The 25,699-nt window shown below is 40.9% G+C and overlaps 1 protein-coding gene across 10 annotated transcripts in view; it reads right to left on the bottom strand.

Annotated features, from left to right (window-relative positions):
* Positions 1-4,361: 4,361 nt before the first annotated feature.
* MFF (mitochondrial fission factor) overlaps positions 4,362-25,699 on the bottom strand; it is a 30,554-nt gene continuing 9,216 nt past the window's right edge. For 4 of the 10 annotated variants that reach the window (XM_066346609.1, XM_066346613.1, XM_066346610.1 and 1 more), the window contains 7 exons: positions 23,892-23,980; positions 21,245-21,319; positions 16,334-16,492; positions 12,410-12,442; positions 10,818-10,877; positions 7,599-7,683; positions 4,362-5,196 (listed from right to left, as the gene is read on the bottom strand). In XM_066346609.1, coding sequence (XP_066202706.1) covers positions 5,065-5,196; positions 7,599-7,683; positions 10,818-10,877; positions 12,410-12,442; positions 16,334-16,492; positions 21,245-21,319; positions 23,892-23,980 — 633 coding nt within the window. In that variant the 3' untranslated portion in view covers positions 4,362-5,064. The remainder of the gene's footprint in view (positions 5,197-7,598; positions 7,684-10,817; positions 10,878-12,409; positions 12,443-16,333; positions 16,493-21,244; positions 21,320-23,891; positions 23,981-25,699) is intronic. The other 6 variants (XM_066346611.1, XM_066346612.1, XM_066346616.1 and 3 more) reach the window with 6 other exon arrangements.

Genomic DNA, 25,699 nt, shown 5'->3' with positions numbered 1-25,699 from the left:
GTGGAATATGCTGCAGGAACTCCTCTGTACTGAGGCCAGACAGATGTGATTTAACTGCGTGCGTTCTGCGGACTTTGCTGGGGGCGGTGGGGCGGGGGCGGGGGGGCTGCGGGGAGCCTGGACAAGGGCTGGCTTACATAATGTTAAAGGCTTGCTGTGGATTCCCGATGGCTCATAATGGTGTTATGGTTATATAGGACAATTTTAGAATTATATTTTAGAAATGTGTATTTATGTGTTTGGGAGAAGATGTCATGTTTTTAAAATACTTCAGGCAGAAATAAAGCAATGGAAAAATGTTAAGTGTTATATTTAGGTGACAGGTATACAGTAGGTCATTATACTCTATTTTCCTACGTTTGCATTTTTCACAATAATTAAAAAACTATAAATACCTAGAAAAAAATCAGACTTTAAAAACCAGTTTCTATGTATGACAACCTTTAAAAGATAGCATAATAAAACAATGTATTTGCCATATTAAAATGTTATAAAAGGTCTAAACAAAACATCTACAATTTTCTGAATGTGATCATTCGTGCATTTTATTTCAATTATGTTCCCCTGGCTTAATGTTCTAGAAATAACTTACAATACTTACATTGTAGCTATCTCTCAGAACTGGTATCAAGAACTCAAGGGCATTTTTTCCCCCTGGATCTATTTGCTGTATGAAGAGCTTCTCTCCATGCTCCTATAAACTAAGGTTTGGCTGCAATCTCTCCTCCCTCCTTCCCAGAGGGCACGATTCCCACACGCTAAGTTAGCAGACCTGCTACAATGTAACATAACTGTTTGTTTGTATGTCCAAGGTTATGAGAACAGGGACCAGCTAGTCCTTGTCACGCAGCACTTCGTCAGGTCCTTCCGGCTTCAGGCCGCAAGGCCTCTCTCCTGCCCAGGCCCCTAACCCCCACCGGTCTATCTCTGCCAAGGTCCTCTTCAGCCTTCGGACTCCAGGACAAATGTCACTTTTCCTGAGAGGCCTTCTCCAGCCACCAAATGAGAAGCGGGTATCCCTTTACTCTGTCCTTTAGCGTTCTTTCACTTACAGCACTCACCACTCTGGTGACTGCGTTTTTATTCATGCTTGTTTCTTTTTTTTTTTTTTTTTCATTTTTCTGAAGCTGGAAACAGGGAGAGACAGTCAGACAGACTCCCGCATGCGCCCGACCGGGATCCACCCGGCACGCCCACCAGGGGCGACGCTCTGCCCACCAGGGGGCGATGCTCTGCCCATCCTGGGCGTCGCCATGTTGCGACCAGAGCCACTCTAGCGCCTGGGGCAGAGGCCACAGAGCCATCCCCAGCGCCATTGGAGCCTTGGCTGCGGGAGGGGAAGAGAGAGACAGAGAGGGAAAGCGCGGCGGAGGGGTGGAGAAGCAAATGGGCGCTTCTCCTGTGTGCCCTGGCCGGGAATCGAACCCGGGTCCTCCGCACGCTAGGCCGACACTCTACCGCTGAGCCAACCGGCCAGGGCTTCATGCTTTTTTCTTAAGTTCAGTTCTCTCCCATAGTCCACAGGCTCCCCGGGTGCAGGGTTGAGTGTCCTTTATTCAATCTTGGTAGACTCAGTCTCAAGCACAGCACCTGACACAAAGCAGGGCCATCCTAAATATTCTGCTGAACAAACGAGTGAATCCTATATTTAGTACTCAGCTGCTAGCGAAGACTCAACGCTTATGAAATGAATGCCAAACTGCTAACGGTCATAAGTGAAAACACAGGTAAAATAACATGACGGCTCATTGTATGTAACCGAACCATACAAGGGTCGGTGACGTTACACACAATCTCATCATCCTGGATGGCCCAGTTCTCCGCAGGGTCATGAGAGACAGGCGTAAGCCTCCCGTTTCAGAGGGCAAAAGAGGTTCGCAACGGCATGGTCAGCTGAAGTAACCGGCAAGTTCTTTCCTTGATAGATTAGCCTCACAAACTGCTGCCGTGAACTAAATCCTTAAAAGCCTATGGGCCACGTGTGGTTAGATGTCTTCTGGGGACATGCCATCTTTGCTCTGGCACCTAAACATACAAATGCGTGTTTGTATACACATCCGCCGCACGTACTCAGTCGCTTCCAGAGCTCACCATTTTATTTCTCACGCCCAGCCCAGGTTGTCTTCTGCCGGAATCTTCCATGTTTTTCCTGTATCTAACATGAGAGACACTCTCTCTTCTCCCTGTCTTTCAGCATATATCACAGCTGCTCTTCCTCAATAAAATTGTTTTTACCATCCTCTCTTTTAAAGAACTTATTCTTGGCCCTGGCCAGTTGGCTCAGTGGTAGAGCGTCAGCCCGGCGTATGGAAATCCCAGGTTTGATTCCCGGCCAGGGCACACAGGAGGGGTGGGCACCTCTCTGCCTCTCCATCCTTCCCCTTCCCCTTTCTCTCTCTCTCTCTCTTCCCCTCCCACAGCCAAGGCTCCATTGGAGCAAAGTTGGTCTAGGCACTCAGGATGGCTCCATGGCCTCTGCCTCAGGCACTAGAACGGCTCCAGTTGCAATGAAGCAACAGCCCAGATGGGCAAAGCATTGCCCCCTAGTGGGCATGCCGGGTAGATCCCGGTCGGCACATGTGGGAGTCTGTCTCTCTGCCTCCCGGCTTCTCACTTTAGAAAAATACCAAAAATAAATAAAGAACTTATTCTCAACCTCCTCCATTAATCCGTCAATTCCTTACGAGCAGGGTTTGTGGTATATCCGCTGTAATCTCTTGGTATGTAGGTCAGTGCTGGCTCTACTCATTGACATTAGTAAAGGACATCTGTAACATCAACAATGTAAGTAAAAGAACAGTTTTGGTGAAATAAGCCTTTCCGAAATTGAGACCCAGAAAACAGTTCAATTTCGATCCCACTTAAGAAGCCACAAAACAGACATCCATGCAGAGGAGGAAAAGATCTTCTGAAAACATGCTACTTTCATAAAATTATCCCTCAAAGTGCAAGTGCTTCAACAAGTATTTCTGGAATACTTGCTGAAAACAAAAGCAAACCTTTAAATACAGGTCTGAATGGAGGGCAACAATAGACTTGTGCTAGTAGCTGTATGATACCGCGTATGTGGGGCTGACCCCCATTACTGGCCCGACTGGGTCTTCTCCCGCTGTTCCCTGTTCCCGGACTCCCCTTCACTCTCTGCTTGCTGAAATCCTAGTTTTCAAGGTTCAGCTCAAATATCTAAGAAGTATTTCCTGACTACTCACCCCCCCCCACCAGGACTGAACGGCTCCTCTGGACTCCAAAGTCACTCTCTTCCAGTGACACACGCCTCCTGGGGAGGAGGCGGCAGCGTGGCTTTGGAGTCAGGGAGTCAAGCACTTCTAGCTTTAGCTCTGTGACAAGGCGAACACGTCCCTCTGCTGTCCCTTTCGGGTCAGTTGACCCCTCATGCTTCCCCTGAGGGAGCAGTTTTTGGGTCTCCTATTTCAGCCAATGCTGGCCCGAGACGTGGACTTGCATCCCGCCCCCTCCTCAGCCAGTAGGAAAGTTCTAAGTTTCCAGTGGTTGGTAAAAATAAACAGGGCGAAAAACAGCTTTTGTTTACTTATCTGCAGGAATTCCTGCTTTTATTTCATTTTGGCCTTTGTGGAATCCTTTTCATGCTTGCCCAACCCAGCAGGTCCTCATTTTATCCAGTTACCATTTTTGTGCTTTCAGTTGGATCACTCCCAGAAATTGCCTTGTGACATATAAAGCTATAATAAATTACATCATTAGGACATTACAAAAGTCAGAAGACTTTCATGTGTAAAAAAACCAAACCAAACCAAACAGTCATGAAACTCCTGACAAATCCTGGGAAGTGAAGGAAAACTCCTTCCTCCAAGTATTTTCTTTCGGGGGGGGGGGGGGGATTGGGGGAGAAGCAGAACAGACTATTAAATCTATGTTAAATCCACCTACCTATACCTAAGGAATTTCCCTCACGTGCCTTTCCCAAAACTCACTTCAGCAGAAAGATATGGAAGATGTGTGCAGGATACTATACCCCATTAAAATTCTACCAGTTTCTGAACCACAAAAGGGAAACAAAAGTTTCAGAACTAAGGGCTTCCAGGACTTGCTTCCTTGGTACGTTTCATTCTCCCGAGATTCAGTATATTAGCTAAATACTAAAACGGGAAAAACACACACAACTCAAGGTATTTCCATCTGCAGCGCACAGTAGATGCTCCAGATGAGAAAACTCCGTGCAACACCAGCGCCACCAGGTGGGGACCGGACAGGAAGTGCTGCAGGGTCTGCTTCCTGCCGAGTCACCAGTGCTTTTCTTGTGCTCGAGACAGAGACTCGGGTTCACACAAGGTAGTAACAGTGAATATAGGATGAAACAAAATCTTTCAATAAACAAATACTGCTTTGGTTGACAGTTTATTAAATATACTACAATTGTACCTTATTCTGTAGTTTCTTTTTTTAAATCATTCACACATGAACTTAGTAAAAACATACTTCATAGAAAACGACCTGAAAAACTAAAATAAAAATGATGCACATTTTACAGATATCTTGATCTGCTGAAAATGTTGGGAATTATTTTAATAAAGGCGATCATGAAACATAGGGTGACTTGATTTTATTCACTCTGACACCAGACCATGACTTCAGAAGTGTTAATGTTGAAATGTGGATGCAAACATGTCTATTAACAAGACTATTCAATAGTGTTTGAGAGACAGGACAAAATAAAGTACTTTTCTTTTACAGATGCTTTCTAAATCCATTCTCTACCTCTCATTCAGAGAATTACTTGTGCAGCTTAATGAGGCAAAAAATTAATTCTTTAAAAAAAAACAAATTAGAGCCTATTTACAAAACATGCAAAGGAAGAATTTTAGGTCGTCGTTATTGCAGGAGCGGTTAGAAGTGAACACAGCCGAGTGACAGGATGTCCCTCTACTTCTGCAAACAAGAGTCTCCGCCCTTCCTTTCCGGAAGAAATGCATGTTTAGGGCACGGACTAGAAAATGGCAGACAATGCAAACACAGAAACAAGGAAGTTTGCAAATCCTTTATATTTCCAGCTGCGAGACAGCAGCGCCGAGGGCGAGGCCACCTCTAGCGGCGGAACCAGAGCCAGCTGTTCAGCAGCCAGAAGGCTACGGTGATCGAGTACATGACCATCTCCCTCTTCGCCCGCTCTTTGTTCTCCTCTTCCAGAAGCTGGAGACGCCGGTTTAGTTTGATTATCTGAGTGAAAACAACAAAAAAAAAAAACAGAAGCTTTAATGCATGGAGCAATCTGATGCTTATAAAGTAGTATGAGTGTATGAAATAATTATTACAAGCATGGTATCATATAGAGCAAAAGAAACAAAACTGTCTATAGAAAAGTTACCTATGACAGTTTAACTTCGGTTAAATACTGCTCTCCCTTCCCGGGCAGCGCAGCGGCAGCTGCTCGTGGCGGGGGTGCGCTGGGAGGGTAGCCGAGCCTCCCCCGCTGTGCTGGCGGCGGACTCAGTGCAGCAGGCCGCTTTACTGCAGCGGCCGGGCGGAGGGACACTTGCCCTCTCTACACCCTTCCTCTGAGTTTCTGTCACTCAGCCTCAGTGGTTCACCTTCACCTGCTCTGACTTCCTTCTCTTCCCACTGCTCCGATGTCCTGGGAGGATCCCACAGATTCACCTATTTCAGTGGGCCGTGTGACCGGCCACCCAGCCCCTTCGGAAGTGAAAGGCGAATGCTCACCAGCTGCCCAGCGGTCGCTGGCTGACAGCCCCGCCCTCGGCTGGTGGTCCCGACTGCGACGAGCCCTGGGCTGAGCGAGGGCCTTGCCCATGCTCTCGTCCTCACGGGGGCAGCACGCCCCAGCTCGGAGGGTCGCGGGCTTCAGAGCTCGTCATGGGGCACACAGCCTTGTTCGGACTCCATCGCTGCCCAACACCGTCCTCCTGTCCAGTCCCGCTTCCTTTCCCTCCCGCGGGTGCTCCCTTCCAGGACACCCCAGTCAACTTGCTGCTTGCTCATCTTCACCCCAGAGCCCGCTTCCCAGACACTCCACCTGCACCACCTGTGTGAAAACACTGAGCTCTGACAGCGTCGCGAGCGCACAGAAGATGACTGCTGTATCAGAGAAGTCCCGGGAGGAAAGCTTCCACGAGGCCGCACCCTCAGCACGTCCAGGAGCGGACTGCATACCGGGAGGGGGAGACCGGACATGCAGACGAGTGGGGCGGGGACACGGGCCTTCAGCAGTGCTAAGCAGCCCTGTTCCTGTAGGGCCAATTCCATAAAAACATACAAGTATTTAAAGACCACCTTTCCTCCCTATTCAAAATGAGAAGTTTATTTGGTCCCATGGGATAACATGTTCTCATATTGCCAATCCTATTTTATTGTCAACGAAAAAGTGGCATTGCTTTGTCTCATTAAAATATTTCTATCTGAGCATTCTGGGAAGTAGCAACACCAGGCAGCCTTTTAATGTTCCCTCGATAGTGGATGGCATTTTGTATCCTGAGCCAGGTGACCCACGAGTTAGGTGCTTGTCCCTGGACTGAAGGGACTCGCAGACTGGCCGTGGGGCAGAGGGAGCAGGGGCAGCCTCCCCGCCGCCAGGGCAGACAGAAATCCGCAGGACCTTCTTGTGAGTCCCTTCTTGTCACCTGTTTTAGAAACCCGCAGCTTCCTAGCTGGCTTTCTACTCCTTTTAAAGTTTTACAGCCTGTGTATGACTTGTTATTTACAATGACTGTACCTTTGTCTGACCTCACTAGTTCACGCTCTAATTGAAGACTAAGTGAATGTTGTAAAAGTTACACTTTCAGAAAACCAGGGTATTGATGTAACTGTGAATTCAATGATAAAGGCCAAAGAAATCACTTTTTTCAATATGCAAAGTATAAATAGTATATATATAAAAATATGTAAGAACTTATACAGCTTCCATGTTTCAATAAATGATTCAAAAGAAAAATAGTATTTGCTTCACATTATCCTTGTATTATATTAAATCTTTAAAATAATAGTGATTTATTCTTATGCTAAAATATTTAGTTTCTTGATCCTTACTTAGAAATACTTTATTTTGACTCATTTCCCCTGTATGTCTAGTTGGTATAGACAATTAGGACACTAAACATGCCTGTCCCATGTGTGTGTATGTTCGTATGATTCTAGAGGCTGGGAGTACATATTAAAAATACCCAAGTACAGCTGCAGCTCTAAGTAAGCACTACCGCGGAAAATGAGAGCGAGGCACACAAAGACCCTCTGCGAACTGAGAGCAGTTTCCGAAATAAAGTTTTCAAACATAGTAACACACGTCCTAAAGTGACTGTTCCACATTTCAAAGAGCCAAGCAAGCAATTTATGGCCTTACTGGTTTGCTGAAAGGTCAAGATTCTTTGTTATTTGACAGAATTATATCAATTCATTTTGGTAATACCGTTTTATGCTAATTAAAACATGTAATGGTGGTTTAATACATCTTTAATCAAAATGGAAATATCAATTGTAGTTTAATAAATAGTTTGATAGAAAAACTCATGGCTTCCACAGGACAGAAAGCAATGAGCTGTTAGGAACTATCACTTTAAACATTACATGAGCATCACTTAGTATTGTATCTTACTTGGCACCTCACTTACCTGTCGTCTTAATGAAACTGCATCTACGACAGTCATGTCATCTGCGGGTCCCTCAACTACTGCATCTATATTTGAAATGCCGTACCTAGCAGGTAAGAAATAAAAATACAACTTAATATTAGAAAAGAACTGAGAAAGCCTGGCAGTCATGCAATGTATTTACGGTGCTCAAAGAACTGTCCACAAGATTGGGATTTAACATTATGAATTTCTAACGTATTTTACAATCTGAGTTGTTACTAATAAAGGAAAGAAAACAACTTATGACAATGACTATCTTCAATACTAGCAAATGCCCTGCAACTCTGTGAATGAACACAGCCCCTGACTACAGATATCAATAAGGAGATGCTTGTTAACCCAGACGGACTGGCACTGTTGAGAAGGCTCCCTGGCTGAAGAGGTGTGTCAGCTGCCACTGCGGAGCACGACAGGACACGACAGTAGACGATTCCTACACAAACGTGCCGTGCCCACCTGCAGCCGCTGGGGAGAGCCCGCTGAGCCCACGGCAGGGAACACTGCCTCTACTCAACACACAGGGCGGGGCCTGTTGTAGTCCCCCTCCTCTTCTCACTGCCTCTTTTCTTGCCATTTCTACTCTTCTTACTCCTAATTACTCTTCTGTAAAATCATCTGAACACATTTTGCCACTACATTCAGGTGCAGAATTGGCTCAGTAATCAATAATTAAGAGGCTGTGTACAAAATAATAATACTGGAAAGCCACTAAGACACACTCCAGAGAAAGGATAGTAAAAAGTACTTCTTGTTCAAATGTAATTACTTCTGAAAGGACAGTGACTTTTAAATGAACAACAATATACTTCTGAGAAATAAATACACACAAATACTACTTTTCCTCTTTGCCTGGATTTTCACTTTTTAAATATAATTAACAGCTTTATTGAGATACAACTTACATATCATAAAATTCACCTCACGTTTATATTCTATTTTAACCCTGTAGGGTTACAGCAGTAAAATGGTATATTAGCTGTTCTGAGTGAGCAGAACACAAAGATGGAACATACTCCTATGTAATCTACAAAGTTGGCGCATAGATCATATATTATAGTCTCTTAGTTCAAGCAAGTCCCCATTATAAAAAAGCACACTACCACACAGAGGGGTATGAAGAGAATAATATTTTTCATCCAGATGTGTTCAAGTTAACTCTATTCAGAAAATCCTTTTGTTTCAAAACAATTGAAAACAATCAAAAGACACTTTTCGTCAGGCAGGCAGTGCCGTCGTTCTAAACACTGCATAAGCGGCAGGCGCAGTTTCCACGACATGGCATGCGCTGACTCGGAGCTGCACCAATCTCTACATGCGCCTTCGGTGGCTAGATTCCCTTGCTTTCTCATTAACTGCCCCTTTCTTCATGGGAACAGGATAAATATCCTGGAATAGTTCAGTAATTGCATCGGTTAGAGAAATAAGCTACTAAGTTAGTAGATGCTTGAACTATGGAAATGCAAACATCTGAATTAATTATTCCTTTGAACATTATGATAGAATTAAACTATTCATAGAAAAAAAAGGGTTGAAGAGGCCTCTTTACACTTTAGCCTCAAAACAAAACTTTTCTATTTTTGTGAGGTCATACATGAGATGAATATTTGGAAAAAAATGATCAAACAACAGAAGCCATTGCTTCAAAGGTACGAGGGGTGTGCCTGGACTCAGAGAAGAAAGGACAACTGAAAGGGATTGCTTACAACTTGAATCCTGACTTAACTAAGCCTTTCACTACTAGAAAGAAAATCATCTGCACACAAATCTAAGGCTATGGCAAAAAAGTTTATATAATTCAACTTAAAACAGAAAATAACATTACCATGTGTTTTAAACGAAAAGCTGTATTTATCAGAACTAAAAACTCTAAGAAATGCTAAGCCAGATCACTGGTTGAAAATAGAGATAGCCTGACCAAGCAGTGGCGCAGTGGATAGTGCGTCGGACTGGGATGCGGAGGACTCAGGTTCGAGACCCCAAGGTTATCAGCTTGCGTGCAGGCTCATCTGGTTTGAGCAAGGCTCACCAGCTTGGACCCAAGGTCGCTGGCTTGAGCAAGGGGTCATTTGGTCTGCTGTAGCTCCCCTTTCCCCCCTGGTCAAGACACATATGGGAAAGCAATCAATGAACTAAGGTGCCACAACAAAGAATTGATGCTTCTCATCTCTCTCCCTTCCTGTCTGTCTGCCTCTCTCTCTGTCTCTGTCACAAAAAAGAAAAAAAGAAAATAGAGATAAAAGGACCACCAACTTAGGAGTAAACAAACACACAGGAGAAAACTCGGGATGGACAGGTTAGCAGAGTAACAAGGACCCAGCCAGCAGAGAGCAGGGCCCCAGACTCCACAGTCCCTCCAGCCTGAACTAACACCTGGGAAACTGTCGCCCCTCCTCTCCCGCCGAGCACCAACGTGCCAGCTTCCTCCCACCACAGAAACGCGCTGCCTGCCAGCTTTACCTCGACTGCTAGAGATAACGGACTTGTGCTGAAAATAAAAATTTACTCTGGAAAAGTTTCACTAGTGATGTCTGTGAATACTAAACAAGTTCTTTTCCTCCCTAGATGATAGGAAATGGGATTTTGGCATTCTATATATATGTCCTTGTGGTTGGAGGAACAAATAAGGACTTAGATTAAGCATGTGTGAAAATGTGAAAGGGGCAGAAATAAAAGAAAAGCTTAAATCAACAGACGACAAAAATTCTTAAAGCCAAATTTCCTTTACAAACATTTAATTTCTCCAAACTGTCAATGCTCATTTCCCCCAATTTAAGATGATGCCTTAGAGATAGCTTTATCTACACACTGAAAGTGACATTATAGTCAATAAACTGAAAAGAAAATGCTGGCCAGAGCCTCAGGCAACAATTACAATGATGCACATAAAAGGTTTAGAATGATACTTTCTGTTTTAGCATGATTTCTTATAAGCTACTAAAACTGCATTTTAATAAAATATCTAGGATACATGATATGGAATCATAATTGTTTAGCATTTCCTCATATATACTCTGGTGGTTAAATGTTATGAGTAACTACTCACTGTTCTCAGAGAAAGGCAGGATGTACTCACAGAGAAAAGTGGTAGAACTTCAAGCTACAATAATTACAAAGGCATCGCTACACATGCATTACAGTCTGCAACATACAAATTCAGTCAACTATTCACCCTGGTAATTACAAAGTCTCAAAATTTACCTGACGTTGTCATGATGAGGGTTAGAAGTGGCGGCCGCAGACCCACCACGCAACACTGGTCTAAGGCAGGTTTTTGCAGAAGGCACAAGACAGAATCAGGAAACAGAGAGGTAATAAAAGCAAAAACAAGACAATAAATGTCAAATAGGATTATATTGTATGCTTCAATACAATATAATATATTTCAAATACCTTAAACAACTTTGTTTCACATGTCCTCCATTTTAAGGTTTTCATAAATTTAATATTTTTAGTGGGTTAAAAAAAGGAAATCTATAGCTATATGACAAAATAGCACCAACACATAAAATAATTTTGGGGGTGCTTATATTTTCATTTATGAAATTTAAGACAGAGGACAACTCTGTTTAAAAGTATAATTTCTCTCTTCTAGTTGGAAAAAAAAGTCACCACTAACTTTAGAAGCATGTCAAGAACCAGTTAGTTGCACCTGCATGATCATGGTTGCTCATCTGACATCAACAGCCCATTTCAAAAACTAAGTTTCAGTAACTCCCGCTTCCCACAATTGCTTCCTTCCCACCTCATAAATTTAGATCAGTGCTGGTTCTTAATGCAGCTGTGTCTCATCTGCCCCGAGCTCTCCAGAGCAAAACTGCAAGCCTCGGTTCTGGAGGGAGGTCGGGGACACGCTCTGCGGGACACGCCACAGCACATGCCACAGGCATCAGTATTGAGTCTGATCTCGAGACAACCAGGAGTGACATACAGGGCCACTGGAAATGAGGACTACGGGGCACTGGAAAACTTTGTGGGGTTTCCACTTAGTCTCGGTACAAGACTTTGCTTCTAGAGGACAGTCAGTTCCTTTCCTAGGTAAGCAGTAACCTTTCCATCAATCTTTTTTTTTTTTTTTTAATCAGAAAACAAAAGCTCCACAGAGTCACTGGTCAATTCCCCAAAAAGTAATCAGCAGAATTTACAATTAAACAGAGAAAGAAGATTAAGGTAAAGGACCCATATAAGGATTTTAGGAATCATTACCTTCTATTTTGAATGTCTTATTCTCTAAGTACTGATCAGGTCTGGCCTGGATTTAAATATCAAGGCAATTCTTAATTATAGTAAACATTTAATACCAAATGCACTTCTTTTTTTTATAAGTTTACAGAGTTGTAGAATTTTGGCTATAAACAAATCCCTATTTTGTCAATTCAACTTATTAAAGCGAATTTTAATGTTTAGCTTGTAGGTTTACTAAAGGCACTACTAGTGCTTAAATAAATTTTTGGAGCCTAGAGGATAAGAGATTCAGAGACTTGGGGGAGATCTGTCGGAATTCAATTCTGTTCTCTAAAGAACAGTGAGAAATCACGCATGCTTCAGACAGGTTTCAAATTCATTCCACCCTGACATATTCACTCTGTGGCATCAGGAAAACTGCTACTAGTCAACTACAATCTTACATTACACTAACATGAAAATGTTCAAATAAAGCCAACCCTGTGTGCTACCTAAAGCTTTTTTAAAGAAATTCACACCACTAGACTCCAATGGATCTGCCATATTCAGTCTACTCCACCACAGAGATTTCCCCTTTGTAATGCAGAGCCAGAAAATCATAGCGTTACCTTTCACAACGTATTTCATTTTGTCTTCTTACACTGGCAATTAACACATATAATATAAAATTAAATTAGACAGGCTTTGGCATAGGACCACTTTCTACCTTAATACAGTAAAATATTTTTAAGTTAGTAACATTTTCAGCAATATGTTTTGTTATTAAAGTGGCAAAAGAAAAGGGAATTCAAGGCCCTACAAGTTCCAGCATTATTGTATAGTGACGTTCTTGAGTAAATAAACAATCTGACTTAATACAGTATGTGTTTCTTTGTCTAACAAAAGGGAAATTCCTACAGTAAATAAACAATTTAATTGGGGGGCCAGGAATTATACGCATTCTTTAAAAAGACAAATTATAAATAACAAATATTATTTGAACTACAAATTTGCATTCTAGGTTTTCCAAATAATGTATTTTTATAGACACTTGCAAAAAAACCCACATTATTTACTTGAAGGTTGCTTATTCTATAAACTCAAAGCTTGCAGAATCTGCTAAAGAAAAACTGTATAAAAACAATCAAGCCCCCCCCAAATAAAACTTAAGCATGCTAAGCATGATTAATATGTCAATGTTTAAATAATGTTCATACATAGAAGTCTCTTTTTAAAAATGTTAATGTTTTGCATTGGAGAATGCCATATGGCTGGCGCTCCAGCGGATATCAGAAGACTTGGGCATTTCCTAACCAGCCAAGGACTGAATCATAACAGCACTGAAGATCCAAGGAACACACCTTGTGCTTGTCCTAGGTGTTTTGACAAATACAATTTTCTAATGTATATACACAATTTAACTTTGTCTTCATGTTGAACTTGCTTTTAGATCATGTAAGTCCTTATAAAATGAGAAAATGAAAATATAATACATAAACTTCTCAACAGTGTCCCTTAATGTATAAATTAAAATTAGTTTTTATGTCCAGCAACTGTGAATCTGCACTATTTTATAACAGGGCAGATAAAGTCTTCTTCCTTCCCTTCCTGCCTGACAAAGAGTTCTAGCTTAATTTAACGACACCTAGTGTGACAGCATGAGACCAAAGAAAATGCTACAATTAGCGTAACAGCCCAAGTTCTAAATAGAAAGGAAAAAATGATGCACAGAGCAAGAAACAGAAAAGCACTTAAAACTTTATAAGCAGTATTATTTTATATCCATGCAAGTTTATAAGCCATTATCCAAATTTCACATTCCTAGATCTTAGATCTGAAAAGCCATGCTAGAACAGTTCTTGTAGTGGAAATAAAAACTGATTTGGCACTTACAATTCTGATTAAATCTTGTTCAACATTTAGATAGTAAGAGAATGAAATACAACAATAAAAAAAAATCAAAACTCGTTCAAAAATAAACACATCCAAAAAGACTAATAAGAATCAAACCTTCCAGGCTCCAAGGCAACAATTATGGTGTGTATCCAGGAGCAAAGACTTATTAATACAATTACTTTAGGAATTTTAAAAATCTCATTTCAGTAAGATAATTCCTTCCCAGTAAAAGGATTTTGAAGCTGTCAATTCATTACAATTAAAAAATAAATAAAAAAGAACTTCACAAACCGATCAAAATAGTTTTTCATAATAAAAAAATACAAAGTAAATTTTACATTACAGTAAGATTTCTGATTTTGTATTTGGGAACTTGAGGCAAAAATTTTTTCCATTATGGAGAGAAAAAAATTCAACTGCTTTTACAGGGTCCATATAGCTGCAATGAACTGTGTGTATGTGTGAGGGAGACAAATGATTTTAATGTATGGGCTTTGTCATCTGGCTATTATTTAATCCATAGAGAATTTAGAAATACCTTTCTTATTCAGAGATTTTCACTGTAATAGCATCTGATATGCTATAATTCAACCTAAAAACTTTGTCTCTTTTATGGACCTACTATAATTAAAAAGTTAAAGAGGATACCTGGTAAGGAACAAATTTATTTTAAGGAGGGAGGAGAAAACAGATCTTTGGAAATATTAGTTCTCAACAGCCAGGTTCCCTATATTTACTACCTTTTGAAGCATCTCCCACCACACTAAACAAATATAGAATTGGAGGCCATTATCTTGTATCTTAAATAAAAGTGGTGGTGGGGAAGATTCCTCACAAGAATCTAGAAAACCAGGTAAATTATTACCCTCTTTTACTTTTTGAAAAGAAGAGAAAAACAAGCCCAGAGAAGCTAAGTAATTTGTCCAAGGTCATTACACAGATAGCTACTCAGTGTGAGGGTGGCTCAAGATCGACTCTTTCTGACCCCCTGAATGCTTTCTTCTAAACCATGATCCTTCTTACAGGCCTCAAATTTTCTAAGCCAGTCCTTGAGGCTTCAAAGAGCATAAAAGGGACTTGAGACCCTTGGGGAGGGGAGATTATATATAAAAATAAACCCCCCCATCCTGCCACGAGCTTTCTCTTTTAAGCTATTTCTGGTATAGACAGCTTGAAGTCCCGGGACCCAAACGTATCTCACTACACTGGCCCTGGGAAGGCTCCAACACCCGCTGCGCTGTATGGACAACTTACAAAATATGGGGAGGCCTGCCCTGCGGTGGCGCAGTGGATAAAGCATCGACCTGGAATGCTGAGGTCGCCAGTTCAAAACCCTCATTTGCCCGGTCAAGGCACATACAGGAAGCAACTACTACGAGTTGAAGCTTCCCGCTCTTCCCCCTTTCTCTCTTTCTCTCTCCTCTCTCCAAAATCAATAAATAAAATCTTAAAAAAAATAAAAGAAATATGGAGAAAACACGCGGGGCTTGTGTGAGGATCAAAGCACTCCATAAGGAAGTTTGTCCAGAGCCAACCACAGACCTGCCAGTTCCTCAGGTCAGAGGGAAGCTTCACTGGAAGAGCCATCTGGATTTACTGTGTATTCTTCAAAATGCAAAAACAGGCTAATAAGATGACCGTGAGCAGTCAAACGCTGGCTCACAGAATTACTAGAGGAAATGTTAGGAGTTGAAATGAACCTGACTGTACTTTTCCCATATGGTGCCAAAAAGCTCCCCAAATCTCATCTTCTTGAGACTTGTTTGGAGGCTCCAGCAGGGGAGAGCAGCTACTCGTGTACCCTTGACCGAAGAACGGTCCTCTCCTCTAGCGGGAAGGTCGTCCTCTTCGACCGAGCGCGCAGTAGCTTCGGGAGGGACGCACATGGAGCGGTGAGGGAGGAAGGGGACACCGCCTAGCCAGCCAGATCAGCCGAATCGACCCTGGCGATCAATGGGGTGACAGATGTCGCAGCCAGATCGCCCTCACACCCCAAATCTCATCTTTTTAAAAACACTAGTAATGAAGCAAGGACAAAAATAATGGCAAAAATTTATTTATATAAACAAGTCTAAGTATACGACTAATGGTTTTACTTGATGTTCAAAAGTGAGATAAGCTATCAACAGTGAAAACAGCAGGCTCCCTCAGAGGCAGTGGCCCCTGGGAATTCCAGTACAGGCCCAGGAATCCCTGGCCAGAGGAGTCAAGTCCTGGTGGCTGCTCTGACGTCACGGTCTCAAATCCACTGCATGCATCCAACCACATTAGCATCATCAATGACGAAATCAAAAGACTTACTAAGGAAAATTAGTATGCTCTGGTTCAAAATCCTACATTTAATCCAATAGCACCCTAGCATATGCCAAAATGGAACTGAGTACGTGGGTCAACAAAGCCTTTGGAAAAATCATTATATTTCCTGTGTAGATTTATTATAACTAGATATTCTCCTTGACTGATGAAAAGCTAACTGAATCTTGTGAAATGTGAATTTTGGACAATAATTTCAAATTAAAAGAAAGCAAAGCAAACTGTTTTAAACCACTGCATCTTAGAGACGAAAGTGCAAACAGAAAATGGAAGACATTACAGTCCACTGAAAGAAGCCAAAAAATATGCAGTCAAGCTGGCAAGAGTCTCTGACGGCCAATCACCTGCGGTTGTCATCCAGCACCTCCAAGACCTGCTGGTAAGCCCTACGGGTGGAAGCCTGGATAAGCGACAAAATGCCACGAGCGGAGGAAAGGCTAGCTCCGTCTTCAGGTAACATATGGGAAGGACAGACCCGAGCCTGGGGTGGCGATGGTGTCACACTGTTTACATCAGCACAGCAAATGAGGAGAAAAAAACACTCAAGTCAGATTTTTATAAAACTTTAGCTGAGCAGTTTCCCCAAACACTTATCTTTTAAAGAATTATCTTAATTTTCTCACCCCTTTTCCCCACCCTTCACTTTCCCATAAGAAAACAATCAAATCAAGTAAGTTAATACAGCAAATTGTTTTAAAAGACCAGCTACAATGCAGCATCTATAACTGTGTAGCCTTAAACATCACACTAAAAAAACAAACAAACACCTAAAATATGAAAGAACAACTTTGGAGAGGGAAGAACTACAGTAAAAAGTGTGTTCATCTAGCTTATGAAAAGCAGCCTTTTTTATTTGGTGCGTATATTTCAATTGAGCAAAGCAAACCACTAACAAACAACACTGCCAGGTAACTCTGGATGATCAGACAGTAAGGCAGAAAACTCTGGGTTACATGTGTCAAACTTTGAACGCATCAATTCAAAGTGATTCCATGAAAATGCCATTTCATGTATTTCACTAAACAATAAAGTCAGATGAGTTTATGAGTAAATTTAAAGATGAATTCAAGTTTCAGAAAGCTATAATAGAAGAACTTTATTTTTTTAATTAAAGCATATGACCGCTGGCTCAATAACTAAAACATAAAATGACGGCCAATTCTGTGAATGCAGTGAAAGAAGGCAAGAACCCTTCTGGAATGATCTAGACGGGTGTGGCACCACCATCCCCGGGCGTGTCGGTGCCGGTGATCTCGCACTCTTGCCTGGCGGAGCGAAGGCTCACAGCTGCTTCGACTCCTCTGCCGTGCTTCCCAGGAGCTGAGCGCACAGGGGTGCAGCAATCTTACAGTGCTAACCAGAACTCTTACGACTGCCGTCAGTTTTTCCGAAGACTTGTTTAATGCTCGAGCAAGGTTAGCTGCTTGAGGTATTGACCTGACACTCGGACTCGGCACCTGGTTTGTTACTGTAAGAGGTCTTGTTAGAAAAGAACCAGGACCTGAGACGCAGGTTCACCATCTTCTCTCAATGTCAGGGCACACCCTCCCACTGACGCTCACCCTGTGCAGCACGTCTGACAACACGTAAAGGAGCACACAGGGAGCAGCTGAGAAGAGAACCTCTTCTGACTAGCGTAGTCTTTTCTAACTTACCAGGCATGTGTGTGGAAACCACAACATTCGTGGGGCAGTTTTTGAAAGGATAGCTAATATTATTCCCAGAGTCTCAGAAAATTAAGAACAAAATCTTCATTACAATTTTGTGAATAACTTTTCATGTCTTAATGATCCAAACTGAGAAGTGCAAAAAATATGAAAACTATGTTTTGCAAAGACTACTTAAAAAAAAAAGATCAAAGCCAAATCTTGGCATATTGAAAAATTAAGGTCAGGGCTGAGTCACCATAGGAAGTAGACCTGATGGTGCCAAAAGAAACGCAAGTTTTGGAAGCAGGCTTACAGACCCTACACATCTGTCCAGAGACCAGAAATCTTCTGGAATGCATTTCAGCTGACTGACCAACTGACCCACTGTGCTTGGTAAAAACCCATACCCGGCATCCGAATAGAGGAGGAACCCAGTCTAATCGGACACAGAGTCTGGGTACAAGTTTTTCACCCAGAATTCCCTTCTGGCAGCACAGGGACAACCCAAAGCTCTTGCTCTTTGTGAAAAACCAGGCTGAGTTCATGTTAGAAAAGTGTCACAAAAGGCTGGCCTAAAACCGGCCAGTTTTGTGTCAACATAAACAAACAATACTTCCTACACTCTTCTTTTCTTGATAGAGCTGCCAACATACTAGCTAAATTTACCTAAGCAAGTCTTAAAGACTAGTCAGTGCAGTGTTTAATGATATAATTAAAGCTCTGTCTTTCCATTTTGGTGCTTAAATGGAACACTTTTGCATATCATTCTATATTAGTAAATAAATTAGCTATATATCACTATATTAAAGTTTATAATAATCAATATTTATAATAATCATATAGCAATAATGGTTGATACACTAAATCTAAATCTATGAAAAAAGTTTGATAGATTTTTGCCCATTAAAAATTAAAAGAATTACTTTCTTTCAGAGAAATCATGCTGTCAGAAAAAGCAATAAGAATTGCTTATTTAAGTTCTAAAAGTAGAAGTATTTCCTGTCCATGTACAGGAAATCAGGTGTATTTATAAAGCAGACAAGTATAAACTATTTTAAGATTAAGTGCAAAGAATTCTTAAGATAGAATGCACAGAAGGTGGAGTTCTAAGAGTCTGTATGAACTCTTCCAATTATAACATTCTATGATCATATGAAATTGAAATATGGGAATAAATAGAAATTAAAAGCATACATGGATCATCAACTGTAACTTCAAAATATGTAGAAGACAGATAAAATTAAGCCTATCAATACTAGTAAAGCTATTTCATCAAAGACCAACATAAAAAACATATCTGGATTCCTGATGTTTATAAAAATAATTTAAATTTGCAAAGATTAGGAAGAAATTTACCACTTTATTAATTTATATGGCAATCCCCCTAAACAGCAAAAACAAAGTCGGAAATATTTTGTAAACTGATGAACACTTTGGGCAGTGTATGTATAGATTAAATGCTCTCATTCGCTAACTTTTCATCTACAGGTAAACTAAATGATTAAATCATGAGATGACCAAAATTACCCTCACGAGAAGCAGTCAGTACTTTGGCAACTTTTTTCAAAAAGTTTTAAGTGGTCTTGCAATTTAAGAACAGAAAAGAACAATCCCAATCCCACTTTAGCAACCAGTCTGCTGCCAGCTGGGGTGGCCACCGCCGGCATCACTGGGAGGGAAACGGAGTGCTTTCAGGGTGTTTCACCTCTGCCCACTCACCCACCCAGCCAAGGCAGGGGATTTTCTGCTTGCTTTGTTTTGACAAGTGAACTGCTGTGAAAAGTAAAGAAGTAAACACATTGCTAAGGCACTGAGATTATTTAAGTAAATGTTATAATATTAGTAATAAAAACGAACTTTGACAAATTGATCCTAGTAATGTTATAAAATGGCAAAATCTCAACTTTATCTTTTTCTTTATAAAAGATTAGAACATTTTGAAGAAAGAACCAATGTTTACCATGTTATTTCATTAGTAATAGCTCTACCTCATGCTAACAAAATTTTGCGACACGAGTGTTAAATAAGTTACACTACCCGATGTCAAAACTCTAATTTAAATGAACGTTCCTTTGGCATAACTATGCCATCATTAAAAGGAAAGTCCAAAGTCGAGCACCTCTTGAGCTCTATAGGTTTTCAGGGGAATCATATTTCTCAAACTGTGAGAATAACCTCCTTGGTGAAGCTCCAGCCTCTTCCAAAAAATAATGAATAAGGAAGTAAAGAATAAAGGTACAATAGTGAAAAACAAGAAAAAGATTTTTCACGGAAACACAAATTTTGTACCATTTCTCTTGAAATTTTAAACACAGAGAAAACTTTAATCTGTTGCCACTACATAAGGCAACTCCCTAGTTCCTGGAAGCAGGATAGGAGAACCAGAGTCAGAGCAACATCACTGGTTGGCAGAGAGGCTGCTATTGCTGAAGAACTACAGGAGCTTTTGAGCTCTTATACTGAACACCAATATTCCCCTTCCCTCCGTGGGTTCAATGATCTCAAAACATTCTTCCAAGCATAATTTTAATCTACGCTATGAAAAAAACTTGAATGGTGCACCACATTTGCACTCCATTCTTCTTCCGAGTGAAAATAAAACAAGATGATGTGCTAAAGCGGAAAAAAGACCAGATCACTCACCCTACTTAAAAATGAGTCTGTAGAAAATAATCCAACCAAAGCAAAATATATGGTCTACTGGAAAGTTCTGTCCATATCTATCACAACAAGTTTCGACACATAAGCACATGTTTATTTGGCGCATGTGTGCCTCTCTATTTTTATCACTTAATGTATACATACTGACGTAGCAAATTAACTAAAACAAAGTTGATTCACGTTAGTCTTATGTGTGAAGCGATAGTGTACCCATGGCTACTGATAAAGTTCATTTACGCCACTGTATTTTTATGAATTTCAACAAGGTAGAAATGCTACAGAAGCATGTCTGTCGCATCCACCATATTCCCCGGACTTAGCACCTACGACTATCACTTGTTTTTGTCCTTACAAAATTTTTTGAAGGGCAAAAAATTCAAAAATGAAGAAGATATCAAACAAGCACTGGTTCAATTTTTCTCATCAAAAGATAAAACATTTTTCAAAAATGGGATATACAGATTGCCCTCACGCTGGCAAGAAATCATTAATAATAATGGCAATTATATTATTTAATAAAGTTTATTGACGGTAAGAAAAATTTGTATTTTGTTTTATTCTAAAAAACGAACAGAACTTTCCGGTAGACCTTATATTAAAAAATATAGAAAAGGCTATTTGCTTCTTATGTGTAAATTAAAAAAATTATTCAATTTATTGGGGTGATGCTGGTCAATAAAATTATACATTTCAGGTGTTTATGTGTAAATTATTCCATTTTACTTTCACCATTACATCCAAAATCATACCTAACTTTCCTATGTGATCTAGTTTTTTTAAACACAGTGTGTGAGAACAGTTTGAGAAATCCTGAAACAGAGGTACTGCAAAGCCAGTGAGAGTTAGGGGGGTGCATGCCGATGACCTGCGACACGTTAGTATAACACAGGTCTGCGCAAGGAAAACAACTCCTCCCAGGGAGAAGCAGAGCAGAGAAAATCTTACGTGTACTCCGGTGCAGAAATCGGTGCCTGGAACCTGGAAATTTTATTTCTTGGGGCAGAATCTGATCTGTGCCACCTTAAATAATAATTATGCTTCTTTTACATATTCAGCTTTTATAACACAAAGGAAAAGCTAGATAAGATTCTACTGGTCAGATTCATTTCTGTAGCTATAGCCGACCCTAATCAATCCCACCGTAACCAAGGGAACAGAGGCCAGTGCTCTTGCTCCCAGAGCGCATGTGCTGCTTCTCTCTCTCCACGCCCAGGAGCAAAAGCAAAGGCAGGAGAGGGTTCATGCGCAAGGACACATAACTATTCTCACATTACAAAGAAAAGACTACAGTAGCTAAAGACAACAGTTTTGACAATTACTTTAGTAGAGGTAAAATAGAGCTGTGTTATGTCAACAGTTTCCTCCTGGCCACGTTACCAACATTGAATACACAATATGCTCTTTCCATAAAATTCCTAAGCTTAAGTAAATGTAGATTCTTAAAGATGAATTCAACTACAAATTGTAAAATTAATCATGGTAGGAAAAGAAAAGGCAAAATTATATTATCAACAAGATAGTTAAGTATCTTACCTATCATGCCATGGTACCATACATAACCCCCATAATAAAGATATGGTTAAGTAAGGTGAGCATTTCAATGTGAAATATATAGTTCAATATTCATGTTACTTTTACTACCAAAAATTAAAACATGGGATTTTCAGTGTAATTAAATATCTAGAAAATGCCATTAAGGCAAGTTAAAAAAGATAATCAAACATTAGTTAACTCTGTTAATCTTTTCTGTTATGAGAAACTGGTAACTGCAAAAATATCTATGGACTAATCATCTACTCTAAATCACATAGCAGGCTAGTTTTTATACATCATAGAACTGTTTCCTCTCTTTAACTGAACTCAGCTATCAATTATACTTTGTGAAGAAAAAAACAAAAGCAATGCTATACTGATGATTTTATTTCACTAGTGTGAAATTTCAAAGGGAAGACCTAAATACGCCATATCATCATATAATAGAAAGGTTTACAACCTTTGTTGCCATAAAAAATAATATGAATGGGAAAAGAGTAGCTTAGGTTATGTTTACTCATTTTAAGAGCACTAAATATCAAAGCCGCCTTAGCCATAAACTGTGTAGCTTTTTCATCACATGTATAATATACTTGTAAATATTCTAAAAAAAATGGTAGCACAGGCTGGCTGACATCACTGCCAACTGGGTGCCTTCAGCAAAACATAGTCAATAGAATTATCATAAAGAATTTGGCCCTGGGCCTGGCCGGGTAGGCTCAGGTGGTCAGAACATGGTCCCGACGTGCCAAGGTTGCAGGTTTCATCCGGTCAGGGCACGTACAAGAATCAGCCATGAATAAGTGGAACGACAAATTGATGTTGTTTCCCGCCCCCTCTCTAAAATAAAAAGAAAAAATGTTTGCATGAAAAGTGGTGAATGCTTCAGATAAATCTTTCCTAAAGGAAATATATATTAATTTTAACATACTTTTGCCTATATAACCCTTCAGAATAACTATAACTAAATGGTTTTGAGACTTAAAATACTGACCAACTTTTAAAGGGATGCTTGATTTATAAAAACTCTGTACTTTAATAAAATAACAAAACAAACTTGCCTGATCTAAAACATCTTACAGTGAAAGAGCTTTAAGATCAGGGATGGATAGCCCTGGCTGATTGGCTCGGTGGATAGAATGTTGGACTGGCATACAGATATCCAGGTTTGATTCCTGGTCAGGGCACACATGAGAAGTGACTCTCTGCTTCTCTCCCCTTCCTCTTCCCCTTCTCTCTCTTCCCCTCCCACAGCCAGTGGCTCGACTGGTTCAAGCACCAGCCCTGGCACTGAGGATAGCTTGGTTGATTCTAGCGTTGGCCTCAGGCACTAACAATAGCTTGATTGATTCAAGCATCGGCCCCAGATGGGGGTTGCTGGGTGGATCCCAATTAGGGCACATGCGAGAGTCTATTTCACTATCTCCCCTCCTCACTTATAAAAAAAATGCTGAGGGTATGATAATATAACCAAACAAGAAAGAAAGGTTTAAACAAATAGTCCTTTGTACTTTCATAAAATGAAAGGGATTTAATAATTCAATGACTCTGTGGTCAGAGCTAAAATATAATCCTGGAAAATATAATACTATGGTAGCTTTGATTACCATGACTAACTAGAAACAGCTAGAAAGGGCTAGTTCACAATCTTATAATAAATTGAGTAATTTGAAAATAAAGATATTTCCTTAAATAAAAAGTATTTACCTTTAATTTTTTAACCGACATGCTATATAAAGTTTTGAAGGATGCACAGAACTGAGAATTTATATTTATCAATTTTACAGAAGTCCCAAAATAAGCAGATCATACTTTGTGAAGACTATCATATAAATAAAAGATAATGCTATTGAAAAATTTTCACAATAAATGGTCAGATTTTAAGGCTGTAAAAAGTATTGCAATTATGTAGAACTGATGTAAATGCAAAGTAGATTTCAAACACCATTAGAAGCAAATTATTTTCTTAGTTTCTTATGCATAAAACATACACACGTGTCTAGCTCCTTCTCTCGTTTTAAAACCATTCGGGAGTTCCCAGCCTTGGGGCTATACTCACACGGAGTCCGTCCTGACTAGCTGTCCATTCTGGCGAACAGCGTTTTCACTCATAGAGCGCTCTCTCTTTAGCCTGCCAACCGCACGGACCTGTAAAGCGCAAAGAAAGGGAAAGGAATGGAAAATAGTCTTAGCCTAGTAGCTGCTCAGCATCAAAAGAACCTTAATCTAAGGCTACTCATAAAATTTACAAAGACCTTAACCAAGAACTGCTGTTAGGCATGTGTAATATAGATAGACACAGTATTTAAAAACAATTTCCAACAGTGTTTAAAGGTACATATATTATAGGAAATGAGGTGTATTTCCTTTTTTAATTTATCAATTTTTTATTGAGAGAGGAAGGGGGGGGAGAGAGAGGGGGGGAGGGGACATCAACTGTTCTTGTGTGTGCTCTGACCGGGGATTGAACCGGTAACTTCTGTGCTTTGGGACAATGCTCCAACCACCTAAGCTATCTGGCCAGGGCATACTTCCATTATAAACGTTCCTGGCATCTGGGGTTTAAACAAATTCAGATTTGGATATCTGAAGGCTAGACTAAAAAAACTGGCATTCCAGAAAGCACAATCTCCCATCCCACATGCTCTTCCTACAAATGTACCATTGACCTCTTTTCATTAGGGGTGGGATCTAGTCTACAGCCATACCACCCTGAACGCGCCCAATCTTGTCTGATCTCGGAAGCTAAGCAGGGTCGGGCCTGGTTAGTATTGTACTTGGATGGGAGGGGTGGGATCTACCACCGTTTCCCTTGAAATTGGGTGGGCTGCTGGAGACGATGCAGTGTGACTTCTGAGGCTTGGTCATAAACAAGAGTAAGGTTTCTGCCTTTTTCTCCACGCTGTTCATGTCTGGAACAATGGCACCATGATGGGAGGAAGTCCAAGCAACCACATGGACAGGCCATGTGTAGGTGTGCCCACCAACAGCCCTAGCTGAGGTCCCAGACAGCAGCTAGTATTAACTGCCAGGTGAGTAACCCTTCAGATGACTGTGGCCTCAACCTGCCAAACCATCCCTAGTCTCTGAGACTGCCGACCTTAGGCCCATGCACTAGAACAGAAACAAGTTTTCCCTGTCATGCCTGATGCCGAGTCCTTACACACAGACTCCACGAGTAAAATACACAGTGCATGGCCCTCCAATCACTATGAGCAAGCAGTCACTCTAATCTCCCTCTCCCAACCCCGACAACCACTAATCTACTTCCTAGCTGTGGAACTGCCTACACTGGATAGTTCACATAAGTGGAATCATACACTATATGGCCTTTTCTGTCTGTCTCCTTTGACTTAGCATGTTTCTGAGGGCCATTCATGTTTTAGCAGGTATGAGCATTTCATTTCTTACTATGGCTGAATAATATACCACTATATGGATATACCACAGTCTGCTTATCTATTCATCAGCTGATGAGCATCTGGATTGTCTCCACCTTTTAGCTATTAGAGACCTTCCTATTTTCATGACATGGAGGATGCTACCGGCATCTAGTAAACAGAGAAAGGATGCTCTTAAACATCCCACAGTACAAAAGAGCAGCCCTCACCATTACCAAGAATTATCCAGTCCAACATGTCAACACTGCAGAGGCTGAGAAACCTTGGCATATGCTGTAAAACGACTACTAGGGTGAATGACTCAGGGAGCTGATGGGTTAGATACTGGACAGCATGTGAATGAACCATCCGCGTTATCAGCACCCAGCGCCTTACTGCCCACCCTTCTATTTCAATCCCTGTTCTGAAAGCTGCTAGCACTCTGGTTCCTTCCTCTTCCTCCGCTGCTCACTGGTGCAGTGTCCTG

The sequence above is a fragment of the Saccopteryx leptura genome, chromosome 7 (genome assembly GCF_036850995.1).
Source record: "Saccopteryx leptura isolate mSacLep1 chromosome 7, mSacLep1_pri_phased_curated, whole genome shotgun sequence".
Taxonomy (NCBI): Eukaryota; Metazoa; Chordata; class Mammalia; order Chiroptera; family Emballonuridae; genus Saccopteryx; species Saccopteryx leptura.
The sequence above is the reverse complement of the archived record's forward strand: the minus strand, read 5'-3'. Positions and strand labels throughout refer to the sequence as shown.